Below are 15,418 nucleotides of genomic sequence, written 5' to 3' on the forward strand. Positions count from 1 at the left end.
GCTCAGAAGTACACTGATGCAGGGTCAGACAAATGGCAGATTTTTTTATAATGTATGATGTGTGTTTTTGTTTCGGATAGGATAATAAATTGCCATATTATTAAGACACAATATGGGCAAAATATTATGATAGCGAAAGTGGAATAAAATGAATATGTGAAAATACAAACTTAAGAAAAGAATCAAGCAATCAACGGAAATTGCAGAGACTAACTTCTGTTTTAGATTTAGTCAAACCTACTGTTGAACTACGACAACAAACCTTTGCCAGTGTTCTTTCCACATGTATGTGCTGTGAACAAATATGATGCACCTGGAATTTTATTTGTTGTTAAATTTGTTTTGTGGATTGTATGATTATCTAATTAGAAACGGATAATGGTTAGGTTTGTTCTAAAGGCATGGGAGGGAATCATCAGATAGTTTGATGCAAAATTTCGGTATAGCTGTACTGCATGGCCGTAATTAATACTTTTCTAAGCCGGTATGTATACCACTGTTATAATGAAAACCTTCAGAGGGTTGAGAAATTTAATTTATTTTTAAAATATGGAACCATTGTTTATTTTATGCTTTTCGAGTCCTTGCAAAGATATCACTCCTGGAACTTTGAATATCAATCTATTTTGGATATGTTCATTCAAGCAAAACTGGCTTTGAGATATTGTTCCGGGGCCGAATATCGATCCTAGGACTTTTGGCTTAGCGTATCAATGCTTTACCGACTGAGCTACTCAGGAACTACATCCGACACCATCTGAATTTTTCCCTTTATATCCACACACCTCAAGTGAGCTGACAAGATGCCAGAAACCCAATTTCGAGTGCACACAAACTCTGTGACTTGAATTGTTAACGTACCTACAGTGACGTATATATTATACAAATCTGGCTTTCTGGTATAGCTCCCTGTGAAGTTGACTTGAATAATTTCAAGGGAAAAATTGTTTCAGAGCTGGGTTCATTCAGTATTATCAAATGGCATTATTACTTGGGGATCTTCACAAAAAATTGAAACAAGTCCTCAAATTACAGGAAAGAATACTTAAAATCATTAAACAAGTTCCTATTCGGACTGATAGTATAAACATTTTCAGATAACTAAAAATCTTTCTTGTACCCTGCGTATATAATTTTAGAAATAGTGTGCTTTATTCATCAAAACATAGATTCCTTTGAAAAAAAATTCAACCTATCATGAGTATAACACCAGAACATCTCAAAACGTACATTTGAATTACCACAGGCTTGCCAGAAATCTTAACAACATATGTCAACATATCACATAGAGGCAGGAATTTATATAGGCCTAATAAACTTCCACAAAATATCAAAGAACTTAACATAAGAAAATTAAAAAAGAGGTACCGGTAAAGAACATTTTATTAATACATGCCATTTTGCACAAATGAAATCTAAATTTAAAATTTTAGTAATTAACATTCTCTCCTTAATACTGCCTTGATCATTTTATGTTCCTGGTAACCCGGAGTTGAAGACAAGACAAGGAAAATGAAACAGAGAAGATACTGGATGAAACAGTGGAGACTATAGATCGAGCTTAGCCTATATAATGTATTTGAGAATGTTTTTTTTTTTTTTTTTTCCGCATATAATTTAGTATTAAGTTGCGCTGTAATATACAGGGTGTATCAAAAATACGTGTACAAACTTCAGGCATGGGTTCCTTACACCAAAAGAAGGAAAAAAGTTCATATGAACATATGTCCCATAATCCTTTGTTTCTCCGTTAGGAACTGTTCAACACATTGGTACACTCATAATATGCCAACACACAAAACTCATAACCAATGCTCGAAATGTCCTCCTCTTGCTTCTAGACATGCATGCACTCATAGAATCATGGACTGTCGCACCCTTTCAAATACTCCGGGATGATGTTGAATGGTTTCGCAGGCTTCTGTGACACGTCGATGAAGAGTTTCTTGATCCGGGATGTCTGCTCCATAAACCAATTGTTTAAGGTGCCCCCAAAGATAAAAATCCAAAGGATTGAGGTCGGGAGAACGTGCTGGCCATTGAACTGGTCCTCCTCTGCCTATCCATCTGTCATGGTAGACACCAGTCAGTGTATCTCGAACAAGGCGACTAAAATGTGCTGGAGCCCCATCATGCATGAACCACATGTTTTGTCTTATGTTCAGAGGCACATCTTCGTGCAGTAATTCTGGAAGAGTGTTTTGGATAAAGTCCCTGTAGATAGCACCTGTAAGACGTGCTGATAGAACGTATGGACCTACCAGACAGTCATCTACAATTCCAGCCCACACATTAATCCTAAATTGTTGCTGATGTCTAGCCTGAAATACAGCACGAGGATTCCGATCTGCCCATACGTGTTCATTGTGGAAATTGGTAATTCCATCTCTCCCAAACGTTGCCTCGTCTGTAAACAAAACTGATGAGACAAACAATGGATTGGCTATTTGTGCTACAAACCATCGGCAAAAGTTCTCCCGTGGTGGATAATCGGCAGGCGAAAGGCCCTGCACACGCTGCATATGATACGGATACAAGAGCTGTTCGTGAAGTACCCTCCATGCTGTACTGTGTGATGTACCAGTTGCCACAGCCAATTGTCTTGTACTGATACCTGGATCGTCTTCGGCACAGTGTAAAATGTCTTCTTCGAGGTTCGGTGTACGAACAACTCTTGGTCTTCCTCGATCACCAGTCTGTGGTGCAATGGTTCCTGTCTCAGCAACGCGATGATACACAGCAACAAAGGTTTGATGATTTGGTTGTCTTCGGTCTGGAAACGCCATCTGATACAGCCGTACAGCCTCGCGTGCGTCCATTACCATTCGCGCGAACATACATAAAAATGATGTCAGCCTGCTCACGAAATGAATATCGTCCTGCCATGGTTGAACGAAACATATTAACTCACTCCACGTTCACAATTGCAACGTTGAAGACAGACTAATGACAAATGACACATGTAAACAAGTCTCCATGGCAACACTTCGCCATCTGCAGTCCATTTCTGATACAACGAGTCACAGCCTTCTATGAACGAGTGCATAAAGAAATGAAGTTTTGAGGTTGGACCTCGAAGGCCATTGAACGCAAACTTTTAGTAATAAATGAATAACGGGGAAACAAAGGATTATGGGACATATGTTCATATGAACTTTTTTCCTTCTTTTGGTGTAAGGAACCCATGCCAGAAGTTTGTACACGTATTTTTGATACACCCTGTATATTACCTTGTATAGGCCTAATCAGTACTGTTTTTCACCTTCAATGTATATTTAAAATAATTGTGGTTTTGCATGCAAAGCTTATTTATAATTAAGTTACTAGTTTATATTATTCTCAGGAAGGATTGTACATCAAATACTGTGCAAACAACGAATTAACTTTTGAAAATAAATTCATAGCAAGAATTCGGAATGCTATTTACTAATGATTGTATTAAATTAATACCTGTTTCTCTGAACATTAAAGGACATACTTCCTGAATAAATACTATCATATTCTTCAAGTGAAATTCTTCCAAATCCCTGTAAAAAGAAAAAGAAAATAAATAAAGTAGTATGAACAAATTACATTTCAACTTCGAAATAGAAGTATAAATGATGTGATAATGGTCAAGTGGAAAAGTATTTAAACTTTCCTACTTACATACTTACTTAGGGCTTTTTAAGAACCTGGAGGTTCATTGTCGCCTTCACATAAACCTGCCATCGATCCTTATCCTGAACAAGATTAATCCAATGATTAATCTGCAGGACCAAAAAATGATTCTTTACGAAGATTAATCCAGTCTCTACCATCATATCCCACCTCCCTCAAATCCATTTTAATATTATCCTCCCATCTACGTCTCAGCCTCTACAAAGGTATTTTTCCTTCATCCTCCTAACTAACACTCTGTATGCATTTCTGGATTTGCCCATACGTGCTACATGCCCTGTCCATCTCAAACGTCTGGATTTATTGTTCCTAATTATGTCAGGTGAAGAATACAATGTGTGCAGTTCTGTGTTGTGTAACTTTCTCCATTCTCCTGTAACTTAATCCCTCTTAACCCCAAATATTTTTCTAAGCACCTTATTCTCAAACACCCTTAACCTCTGTTCCTCTCTCGAAGTGAGAGTCCAAGTTTCACAACCATACAGAACAACCGATAGTGTAACTGTTTTGTAAATTCTAAGTTTCAGCTTTTTTGAGAGCTTTTTTCTTACTGATGAACGAAATCTGACAGAAAATTGCAGTTATAGTTCTTTGTATCGACATTAGCATTAGCATGCGCAAAATTGAAAAAGTGGTTTCTGGCATTTTATCTGTGTGCATCTTTTGTGCTGTATAATGGAAAAATTTTGTTTACATAAATAATTACAAGTATGTACATTAAATATTAAACTGAACTTTGATTTTAAAAATGAATACAGATTATCTAAAGTATAGAAATAGCAGAAAATTAATATCAACTTGAAATAATGTCTAAGAGTTTTCTTCCTGATTTGTGTATTGTACAGCTAGCATTATAACTTTTGCCATATACAGTAAGTTTAATTTTATATGCCATATGATATTTGTAATACTATACATTCGATTTCAGTAATACAGTGACTTATGTCTCTTTTATTTCCTTACTGATATATGGCACATACTCCTGCCGCTGTGTCTTCAGTTTTCCTTACATGCATCCACTGTTTGTGCTAAGATCAAGATCTCAGATAAGAGTAAGTAACACAAGACAAACATAATGTAATTAGATTCACCTAGTTCCTTTGTAAAGGAATTAAGTTTCCTGCTAAGTTTCATGATCAGAATGATTGATTGGGAATACAAAAGAAGTGTGTGATAGAATTTTATTATGTGACGAGCTCGTGATCGTATTCAAGCATTAGATTATGGATGGGCATCGTGCCTCACTTGAGAAATAATGCCTCACTGACCTTCACAGAGCTTATCGCTCTGAGTGACATCACCTTCACAGTCCCTGTTCCTCCCTCACGCAGCTCCTAGACGTGGGCAGGTTCTATATCAGTTTCATAAGCAATATCAGTGGTGGCGTAATGACAATATCAAAGCAGTGTGTACGCGTTAGAAAACGATTATTTCATGAGAAATGGGAAGAGTTTTTTTGCTGTTTAGAAGGGGAGAACATACGATGTATGTTATGCTCGAAATTCCTATTAGGCATTAATAAATTAAATATACAACGACATTACTTCTTATGTCATAAAGAACATGCTGAATTAGAAGGTAAGACAAATTAAATGTTATTTTTCGTACTATTCCGAAGAAAATGTATGATCTTAACATTTGCATAGTATATTAAATACGACATTATACCTTAAACACGCTGCATTAAAAGGTACGAGGAATTAAATGTTGTTTGTACGTATTATTTCCAAAAGAAATTTATTAAAAAAAATATCAAATGTGCGTAGAAAACGAAATATGATTTTCTGAAATTATTTTAGGTCGAGAACGTGCAAATCTATTAAGTAATCTTGATAAACGCCAGAATATTCAAGAAAATAAACGTAGACAACGTGATGGAATATTATTGGCTAGTTACGCAATTTCTCGCCTGTGATTTAAATCAATTCAATGATGGAGAAATAGTAAAGAGGTTTATGATTAAAGCTGCCGAATTAATTTGCCCTATTAAATAAAAGTTTTCGAGTCTCTCACATTAACCAAGCGCTTTCCTAATAATTCGCCACTGACCTCCTTAGCGATTACGATAAGGTGACGCAGGTCACAGCAGTTTATATTTTCCATCCTACTCTGCAGTCTCCTCTCCTAGTAAACAAACTATTTCAAATTGAGTGCCTCACGTAACCGAAAATTGTGCCCATGTATGCATTAGATCATCTAGAAGCAGCGAAATTATTAGATTTTTCCAAGTTTTAAAAATCTAGTAATTTTTAAAACGACTGCACAGCATATATTTAAGTTACATTACCTTTTTTAAAGCATTTTAGAATTTTGAAGTTTAAAAAGATTCAAGGTTTTGTCTGTTTTGGACTCTTAAGACATTTCAAGTCGAGGTTTCTCACTTGGAAAATAAAGAACAAGCTTTATGAAATCTTTGTAAATTCAGTACCAGTATTATTATATGGCAGTGAAACATGAGCTGATATGTCAAGACTGAAGACATTTGAGCCACTGGCATAGCTCAGGTGGTAGTGCGTTTGCCTGCTTATCCGGGACTGCGATCAGGCATGGATTCAGTTCCTGCTTGGACTGATTACCTCGTTGGTTTTTTCCGAGAATTTCTCCAACCGTAAAGCGAGTGCCAGATAATCTATGGCTAATCCTCAGCCTCATCTTCCCAAATACTATCTCGCTATCACCAATTTCATTGACGCCAAATAACCTAGTAGTTGATATAGCGTTGTTAAATAACCAAGTAAAAAGTGAAGACATTTGGGACTAAATACATCGGAAAATACTTCGAGGGCATCATACCAGAAGGCATATCGACAAATTTTTGGTTATAGAAATATTTTAATGGAACCTGTTTACGTCTCAAAGCAATCGTCTGAGAATTACAATGGACATGAGAATCAAAGGAAGTACTTTGTTATATATTTATTTATTTATTTATTTATTTAACCTGGTATAGATAAGGCCATCAGGCCTTCTCTTCCCCTCTACCAGGGGATTACAACTACAATATTAAGAATACAGTTACAATTATAATTACAATTAATATTAAATTTACAAATACAATAAAAATCAAAGCACTAAAAGATTAACTGATTAATAAAAGCTAGACAGTTTATTGTAAAATTTAAGAAGAGAGAAGCATTTCTTTTATTGATTAAGTACAAATTAAACCTACTCTATGCAGTAAGAAAATACTTAATAAGCTTGCTTTTGAACGCTACTAAATTCCGACAGTCTCTGATGTCACTGGGTAGGGTATTCCAGAAGCGCGAGAGCGAGATTGTCTATGATGATGAATACAATGATGTCTTATGTGTTGGTATGGCTAGTATGCGGCAATTTGCGTGCGTATGGAGAGATTATGATATGATGACAGGTAACTGAAACGGGAGGCAAGGTAGGTAGGTGTAGAAGTGTGAAGGACTTGGAAAAGGAGAACAAGAGAATGAAAATTTCTACGTTCGTTAAGCCGTAGCCAGTTAAGAGTTTGGAAGGATGGGGTAATGTGGTCAGCGTGATGGACATCGCAGACGAAGTGAACATAAGAATTATGAACACGTTGTAATTTTTGCGACTGGCTGACATTGAGGTCAGTCAGTAGAAAATCACAATAATCGAAGTGGGGCATTACTAGTGTTTCCAATAGTATTTTCTTGAGTGACAGCGGAAGGAATTTTCGAATGCTGTTTAAGGAATGTAGTATGGAAAGCACTTTTTTGGTAATATGGGTTACTTGGTTATTCCAGTTTAAATGCGTATCAAAGTAAACTCCAAGGTTTTTAACACAGGAAGCAAAAGGGATTATTGTGTCGTTTAACTTGACTAGAAGAGCAGGAGTAATGTTGCATAATAGACGTTGATGTCCCACTAGGATTACTTGTGATTTTCTTGCATTGAGAGTCAAACCAAACTTTCTGGCCCATGCAGATATAGATTCAAGGTCCTCGTTAAGATTTTGTATTGCGTCATTGAATAAGTCAGGGGTTGTATGGATATAGATTTGTAAATCGTCTGCGTAGAGGTGATGCTTACAGTGCAGTAGAGTCGAGGGAATGTCATTTACGTAAATAGTGAATAGTAGTGGTGATAGAACAGATCCCTGTGGGATTCCAGAATCAACGATACGCCATGAGGAAGTTCGACTTCCAATGCAAACACACTGCTGACATTCGCTGAGATAAGAGGAGAACCAAGAAACTGTGCTTTCTGATAGTTGGAGTGATCGTAATAGATAAGGATAAGAAAATCATTCCATATGTATAGGGCTCTAATGTAAACTTGCATTTTTATTGATACGTCCTCGATATGGTCCAATATTTGACAAGGGAGAATGGTGCATAAGATATAACCACGAGTTGTATCAGTTACATAAGTCTTCTGATGTTATTGGATCAGATTGTAATAGGGCAGCTAAATTTGTTAAAGGTAAAAGAGAAGATGGAAACGATACAATAAAAGAACTTAAATGGGAAACTTTGGAAAACAGACGTAGGAAAACTAGAATAACATCATTGTATAGAGCACATCTAGGTCAGAAAGCATGGGTAGACATAATGGCTCGGTTAGAAAAGCCAACGTACTATGGTAGGAACGATCATGATTTTAAAATCAAATGTAGGAAACAGAAAACGGATGTAGGTAAATTCTCATTTTTAAATAGAACTATAAATGATTGGAATGACCTACCTGCAGTGGTCTTTGAGGGCTGTCCTTCCTTAAGGAGATTCAAGAATAATTTTAAAAGTTGTGTATAAAGTGCAAATTAAAATTAAGGTGACATTCAACATTTAATTTTTTAAGGTGACATGTATTTATCTCAGTCTGCTGTCCAAAAATCTGAAAGTTGGAATTTATAAAACAGTTATATTACCGGTTCTTCTGTATGGTTGTGAAACTTGGACTCTCACTCTGAGAGAGGAACATAGGTTCAGGGTATTTGAGAATAAGGTGCTTAGGAAAATATTTGGGGCTAAGCGGGATGAAGTTACAGGAGAATGGAGAAAGTTACACAACACAGAACTGCACGCATTGTATTCTTCACCTGACATAATTAGGAACATTAAATCCAGACGTTTGAGATGAGCAGGGCATGTAGCACGTATGGGCGAATCCAGAAATGCATATAGAGTGTTAGTTGGGAGACTGGAGGGAAAAAGACCTTTAGGGAGGCCGAGACGTAGATGGGAGGATAATATTAAAATGGATTTGAGGGAGGTGGGGTATGATGATAGAGACTGGATTAATCTTGCACAGGGTAGGGACCGCTGGCGGGCTTATGTGAGGGCGGCAATGAACCTTTGGGTTCCTTAAAAGCCATTTTTAAGTAAGTAAGTAAGTACATGTATTTATCTAGCCTGACGAGTTTACTTCCTCGGTTTGAATTGTAAATTATTTAAAAATAGCGTGTAAGAGGGCCTTAGACTAGAAATGTTTAGTTTAAATGTAATTCTGTTTATAAGTATGCATAAGGATGTAATTATTTGACTTATTCGAACTGTTGTATCAGTGAAGCAAGGTGAGTCAGTGAAGTGATGGTTTTACAGTGCAGTGAACAGTTCCGATCAGTGATAATTTATAGCGTCAATGAAATGTGTTCTATAGTGTCAGTGAAATGTGTTACAGAGTGTCAGTGAAATGTGTGCTAAAGTGTCAGTGAAATGCGTCATAGTGCCACTACAGGGAATGAGATGAGAGTAAAGTGAAAGACTATTGAAACTTATGTAGGACCTATACATAATTATGTAGGTTGTATTGTAAAATTAGGTACCGGTATTTTATTTATGTTTTATTATTATTATTGTGTTAAATTGTATTGTGTATTCTTATTGTATTGTGTATAAAATTGTATATGTGTTGTAAAATTGTATTGTGTATTGTAAATTTTATTGTGTATTGCTTATCATTTTATTGTGTATTGTTAATATTGTATATACCACTGCCACCGGGTGCTTGCCCACTTGCAGTGTAAATACATACATACATACATAAGAAAAAACTATGTAAGACAATGTAAACTACACATGATGCTAAATAAACAAAAATAAATATTATTAATGGGCAGAGCATGTATAGACCCAGAAACAAAATTTGGGCCACCTGAATTTTCCAAGTTCTAGTTTTAACATACTGTGCTTGCGAATGTCAGGTAATCTGTGGTGAGTCCTCGACCTCATCTTGCCAAATACTATCTCGTTTTCATCAATCACATCGATGCTAAATAACTTAGTGATTGATATAGCTTTGTCAAATAATCAAGTAAGAAAAAGAAAGAAAATTAAAACAATGTGGAAGGGGAATGTAAGAGTAAAAGAAAGATAGGATGTAAGTAGTTACTGTGAATTACATTACTACATTGGATTCCCACATAATAACTGCGTTCTGTATCATTTCACTTACCCCATCATCACGAGTTGGTAGCAGAAGGTTTTCTCTCAGCATAATATCCTCTGCTGCAAAAACGCAATGTTTAGTCAAGTGTGCTTCAAACTCTTCGTAAGTGACAGACTTGTTGAGAGGATCTGGAACTATCTCTTCCAATGTCTCTATGCCAGCATATTCTATGAAGAAGTTGCGCATTCCTTCTGTTACAGATACGGAACTCTCACTCAGCGAACTAATGCAAGGATCTGCAAGTATAAAATTAAATTTAAATATGAATCTGTATTCTTAACATTAAGCACTATTAAAAATTTGGAGAGAGAAGTATTCATCAATGTTTCTATTTAACAATAACAGTAATAGTAGTAGTAGTGATAGTAATAATAATAATGCCCTTGGGGAGGACATAGATGGGAGGATAATATTAAAATGGATTTAAGGGAGGTAGGATATGTTGATAGAGACTGTATTAATCTTGCACAGAATACTGTAGGGACCGATGGCGGGCTTATGTCAGGGTGGCCTGAGGTTCCTTAAAAGCCATTGTAAGTAAGTAAATTGGAACTCGCTATCGAGTGATGTAAGGGGTTGTTGGACAGTAACTTCATTTAGATCAAAATTACATAAATTCTTACTTAAATTAATTGCTGATTAATATTTATTACTTATAATGAAACTAACATCTGTCCATTCTTATTATTATCATTAAAATTTCTCTAAATATATTTACAAAACCTCTAATGGCAATTACATTAATATTCTCATTATAGAAATATATTTTAGATTTATATATATATATTTTTTTTTCTCCCTGTAACATAGTTCTAGTAAGCTTATATTAAATTAATTTTCATCATTTTACTAGCTATCTCAAATTAATTATAATTGATTGAATTAAATTAGCTCATAAATTAAGTTACTACTGTATCTTATAGGTTTATCTAAATTTAAATAAATATGTAGCCTACTGGTCGTCAAAAAAATATGGGGAAGGAGTACATATATTGAAAATGCGAATATGAAGGAAAGATTTGGACTAGCTTGGTTTAGACTGGGGATTTGGAAATTAAGAAATAATAGAGGCAATATACCTCAAGGCACATGCCCATTGTGTGGAAGGAGAGAAGACGACATTCAATTGTTCTTGAGTGTCAAAATACTGAAGATATACGTAAGAAATTTATAAAAGAAAAATTCCATCAAATTAATAAAGAAATAGCTATAAAAAGCTCATGAACATTAGTAACATAAAATTGCAAAAGCAATTAGGTTTATATCTTTTTTGGTTAAAAAAATTAGAATGGATAGAATAAAGGAAATAGATGTGAACGAAAGTAATTAAGAAATATATAAATAAATAGTGAAATAATTGTAGTGTATATGTATATGTACGTGTATGTGTATGTGTATATATTGTTCTTTCTCTTTCTTGTTATAGATGTAACATTATGCATGGAAGAAAGTAACAAGTGTAGATGTATGTAGAAATACGAGGAAAATCAACATCCCTTAATAATAAACAAATACACGGAAAATAAAATACCGGAGAAGATTGCAAAATTAAAAAATAGAAGGAAGGAAGCATTAAGGGAAAGAACAGTTACTGAGCTGACTAATAAATTCAATTTTGGAAGGTACGCTTTGTCTAGACTCACAGATAATAACATATTTGACTTAGTTAGAAATTATTTGGCTATCTTTTTTATTTCTAAATTTAATAGTTTTGAAGGTACGTCAAAACAATATTATTAAATAAAATTAAGGAATGAAGGCTTACCTACGAGAGAGAGCTTGTATGAACTGTATAAATATTTTTGTAAGAAAAGAGGCATGGAAGAAACTAGAATTAGAGATGATTTAGATACGCTAGCTGCACATTGCAGAGTGAAGAGGGAAGTACATCTTAGAAAGGTAAACCAATACTGATGGTACCAATATTCTAGAATGAGTTGAGTCTTGCACAATAACTGAAAGCTAGTGCAAAATAAAACAAAGTATGTTAATAGGTAAAATGTAGAAATTGTATTTAAATAATAATATATCTTTGTGTAAAATTGTTGTATGTAATGTGTCTGTGTTCTGTTATATATAATAAACCAATATATTTAGAGATTGGTCGTCAAAACTTAACTGAAGAATATTGCTGGAGAACCTTTTAAGTGTAGTGTAAATATTCGTAATTTAAATATGTATTGTACTGTATTGATTTAGTGATTTAGGCTGGTTGAGTGGAAGAGAAGGCCTTATGGCCTTAACTTTGCCAGCGAAAATAAAACATTATTATTATTATTATTATTATTATTATTATTATTATTATTATTATTATTATTAAGTAATAATTCCCATTTCAAGATTCAAGCACATTTGCCCATTACAGGTTCACAGATTCCTCAGTGCTACCTGGAGTATCCTTTTTCTCTTTTTCTGTTCGGTCTTCATTTTAAATATATCATGTGATTTACAGACTGACACATTCAGTGAATCTGGTCATTACAACATTCTCAATGCCCAGCTGCAATTCCATTGTTTTCGAATAAATGAAGATACAAGCAATCAACAAATATTACTATGACCCATATATCTAGGCATCAGTCGTCCATATAACATGCATAAAAGTAGAATATAATACTACTAGGTTCAAAAAGTTCCCGGAATTTTACTACCATTTTTCGTATTAATATATAACAAGGGATATTATACATTTGTTTTGTTGGTAACATTCATGATGTCATTTCCTTAAAGTTTGTTGATAATGGCAATTATTGGTTTTGAGTTGTAGGCATTTGTTTATCATAGTGTTTTGTTTGTTCGTCGCATTTTGTAATTATGTCCACAGAGCAAAGTACGAACATCAAGTTCTGTGTTTTGCTGGGGACATGATCAGTATGGCTGATGAAGATGGTGATTTCTTAAACAAAATGAAACTGGTGCTACTTGTACGACCCAGTCCCTAAACGACAGTCATCTGAGTGGAAATCGAAAACATCTCCTCGGAAGCAAAAATTTCCTAGGGACACTTCCAAAGGCAAAGTTATTTTAAATGTTATGTTTTATTTAACGACGCTCGCAACTGCAGAGGTTATATCAGCATCGCCGGATGTGCCGTAATTTTGTCACGCAGGAGTTCTTTCATATGCCAGTAAATCTACTGACATGAGCCTGTCGCATTTAAGCACACTTAAAGCAAAGTTATTTTGGAAGTTTTCTTCGACTCTCAGGGTCTCATGCACCATGAGTTCATTCCAGAAGGTCGTACTGTAACGAAAGAATTGTACGTAGAAACCCTCCGTCGCCTCTGGGACGCAGTGAGAAGGAAACGTCCAGAAAAGTGGGTAGAAAACAACTGGTTCCTTATGCATGACAATGCACCTGCTCATCGCGCAATTATTGTAAAGAATTTTCTTGCCAGGCACAACATAACTGCTTTGGATCACCCACCATACTCTCCTGATCTCTCACCACCTGATTACTTTCTGTTTCCCCGTCTGAAAAGTCATCTGAAAGGACGGAGATTCAATGCTGAAGAGGTTATCGCAAACGCGACGAGAGCACTAAGACGGGTTTCACAAAATGGCTTCCAGGAACTCTACACGCGTTGGCAAAAGTGTGTTGTTGCGGAAGGCAACTATTTTGAAGGGAATGCTGTAGAATAGTGTTTAAGGTACGTTGTTTCTATGATGCTAGCAAATTCCGGGAACTTTTTGAACCTAGTATGTATAACTGAGTGGTGATGGATTTAGTTTTTCGTAAATGTATCAATAAAATATAAACACACAGAAAATTCTCTAAATGTAATCTGACTTGTTTTGGGATTCGTACCTTCAAATTGAAGAGTCACGGGTATCTTTTGGAAAACATGACTGAGATGTTCTTATTATGCTTAACTTTTAATTCCGATATAAAATTGCAAAATTTAATTTTTGTTTATGAAATCATAAGTACAGTAGTTATAAAACTTTTGCCATTGTTGCCATGCTTATACGAGGCGGATCCAGGAAATAACAACCGTTTGCGCATACCCGCCACGCAGCTGACTCCCCTTCCTTGTTTGAAGGTCAACTGGCTTCCTTAACATGTGTTCTCATAATGTTGTGAGTACTGGTTGCAACAAGTCGCCATTGTGCATTTTGTGTTACTTCAAAATGAACGACGTGATTGATAATCCCGCCAACTGTGAGGTGAGGAGTGCGATTCGATTTTTGAATGCACGACATTTGAAACCTGCAGAAATTTACCGGCAATTGAAAGAAGTGTATGGTGATACTGTAATGAATGAAAGAAATGTGAGAAAATGGTGCGAAATGTTCAACAATGGGCGAACAAATGTCCACGATGAAACTCGACCTGGACGCCCATTACTCATCACAGAAGACCTGAAGACTAAAGTGAACGACAGAATCTTGCAAGACAGGCGCACATCACTCGACGAATTGCATATTGCCTTTCCTGACATTTCTCGTTCTTTGCTTGGTGAAATTGTGTCGCAACATCTTGGCTACCACAAAATCTGTGCACGATGGGTTCCACGGCAACTGAGTGACCAACACAAAACTCAGAGAATGGCCTCAGCATTGACATTCTTGATGCGATATCACACAGATGGAGACGCCTTTCTTGATCAAATTGTGACTGATGATGAGACCTGGGTGTCTCACAACACCCCAGAGACCAAGCGCCAATCACGTCAGTGGCATCATCCCTCATCACCCAAGAAACCGAGAAAATTCAAGCAGACTCTCTCAGCACAAAAAGTCATGGCTACTGTCTTTTGGGATCGCAAAGGTGTTCTTTTGCTGGATTTCATGCCAAAAGGCACTACGATCAATGCAAATCGTTATTGTGAGACTTTACGAAAACTACGGCAAGCCATCCAAAACAAGAGGCGAGGAATGCTTTCGAGAGGAGTTGTACTTCTTCACGACAACGCCCGCTCGCACACTGCTGCTTCAACTCGAGAATTGCTGGATCAATTCAGTTGGGAAATCTTTGATCATCCGCCCTATAGTCCAGACCTTGCTCCTAGCGATTTTCACCTTTTCACTAAGCTGAAAGACTTTCTGGGTGGTACGCGTTTTGGAAGTGATGAAGAGTTGAAGAAGACAGTGAACACCTGGCTTAATGAACTGGCGGCAGAGGAGTATAACACGGGAATTCTAAAGCTAGTGAACAGATACGACAAATGTTTAAATGTAGGTGGTGATTATGTAGAGAAGTAAAGGAAGCTTCAGTTATGTAACAGACTTTGTTTTTTTTTTTTTCAAATATATTTTTTTTTAATTATCACAACAAAACAGTCGTTATTTCCTGGATCCCCCTCGTATTAGTATTATTCTCTTTACACAGAAATGTGAAGGCTTCAGTGTAATAACTTCATTAGTTCTTTGTT

At 35.8% G+C, this 15,418-nt stretch overlaps 1 protein-coding gene across 3 annotated transcripts in view; it reads right to left on the reverse strand.

Annotated features, from left to right (window-relative positions):
• The window catches only part of LOC138715498 (uncharacterized), a 94,792-nt gene that overhangs the window by 70,553 nt on the left and 8,821 nt on the right, over positions 1-15,418 (reverse strand). For all 3 annotated transcript variants that reach the window (XM_069848474.1, XM_069848472.1, XM_069848473.1), the window contains exons 3-4: positions 10,051-10,280; positions 3,451-3,527 (exon numbers count right to left, since the gene is read on the reverse strand). In XM_069848474.1, coding sequence (XP_069704575.1) covers positions 3,451-3,527; positions 10,051-10,230 — 257 coding nt within the window. In that variant the 5' untranslated portion in view covers positions 10,231-10,280. The remainder of the gene's footprint in view (positions 1-3,450; positions 3,528-10,050; positions 10,281-15,418) is intronic.

This window comes from Periplaneta americana, chromosome 15 (genome assembly GCF_040183065.1).
Source record: "Periplaneta americana isolate PAMFEO1 chromosome 15, P.americana_PAMFEO1_priV1, whole genome shotgun sequence".
In the NCBI taxonomy this organism is placed as follows: domain Eukaryota; kingdom Metazoa; phylum Arthropoda; class Insecta; order Blattodea; family Blattidae; genus Periplaneta; species Periplaneta americana.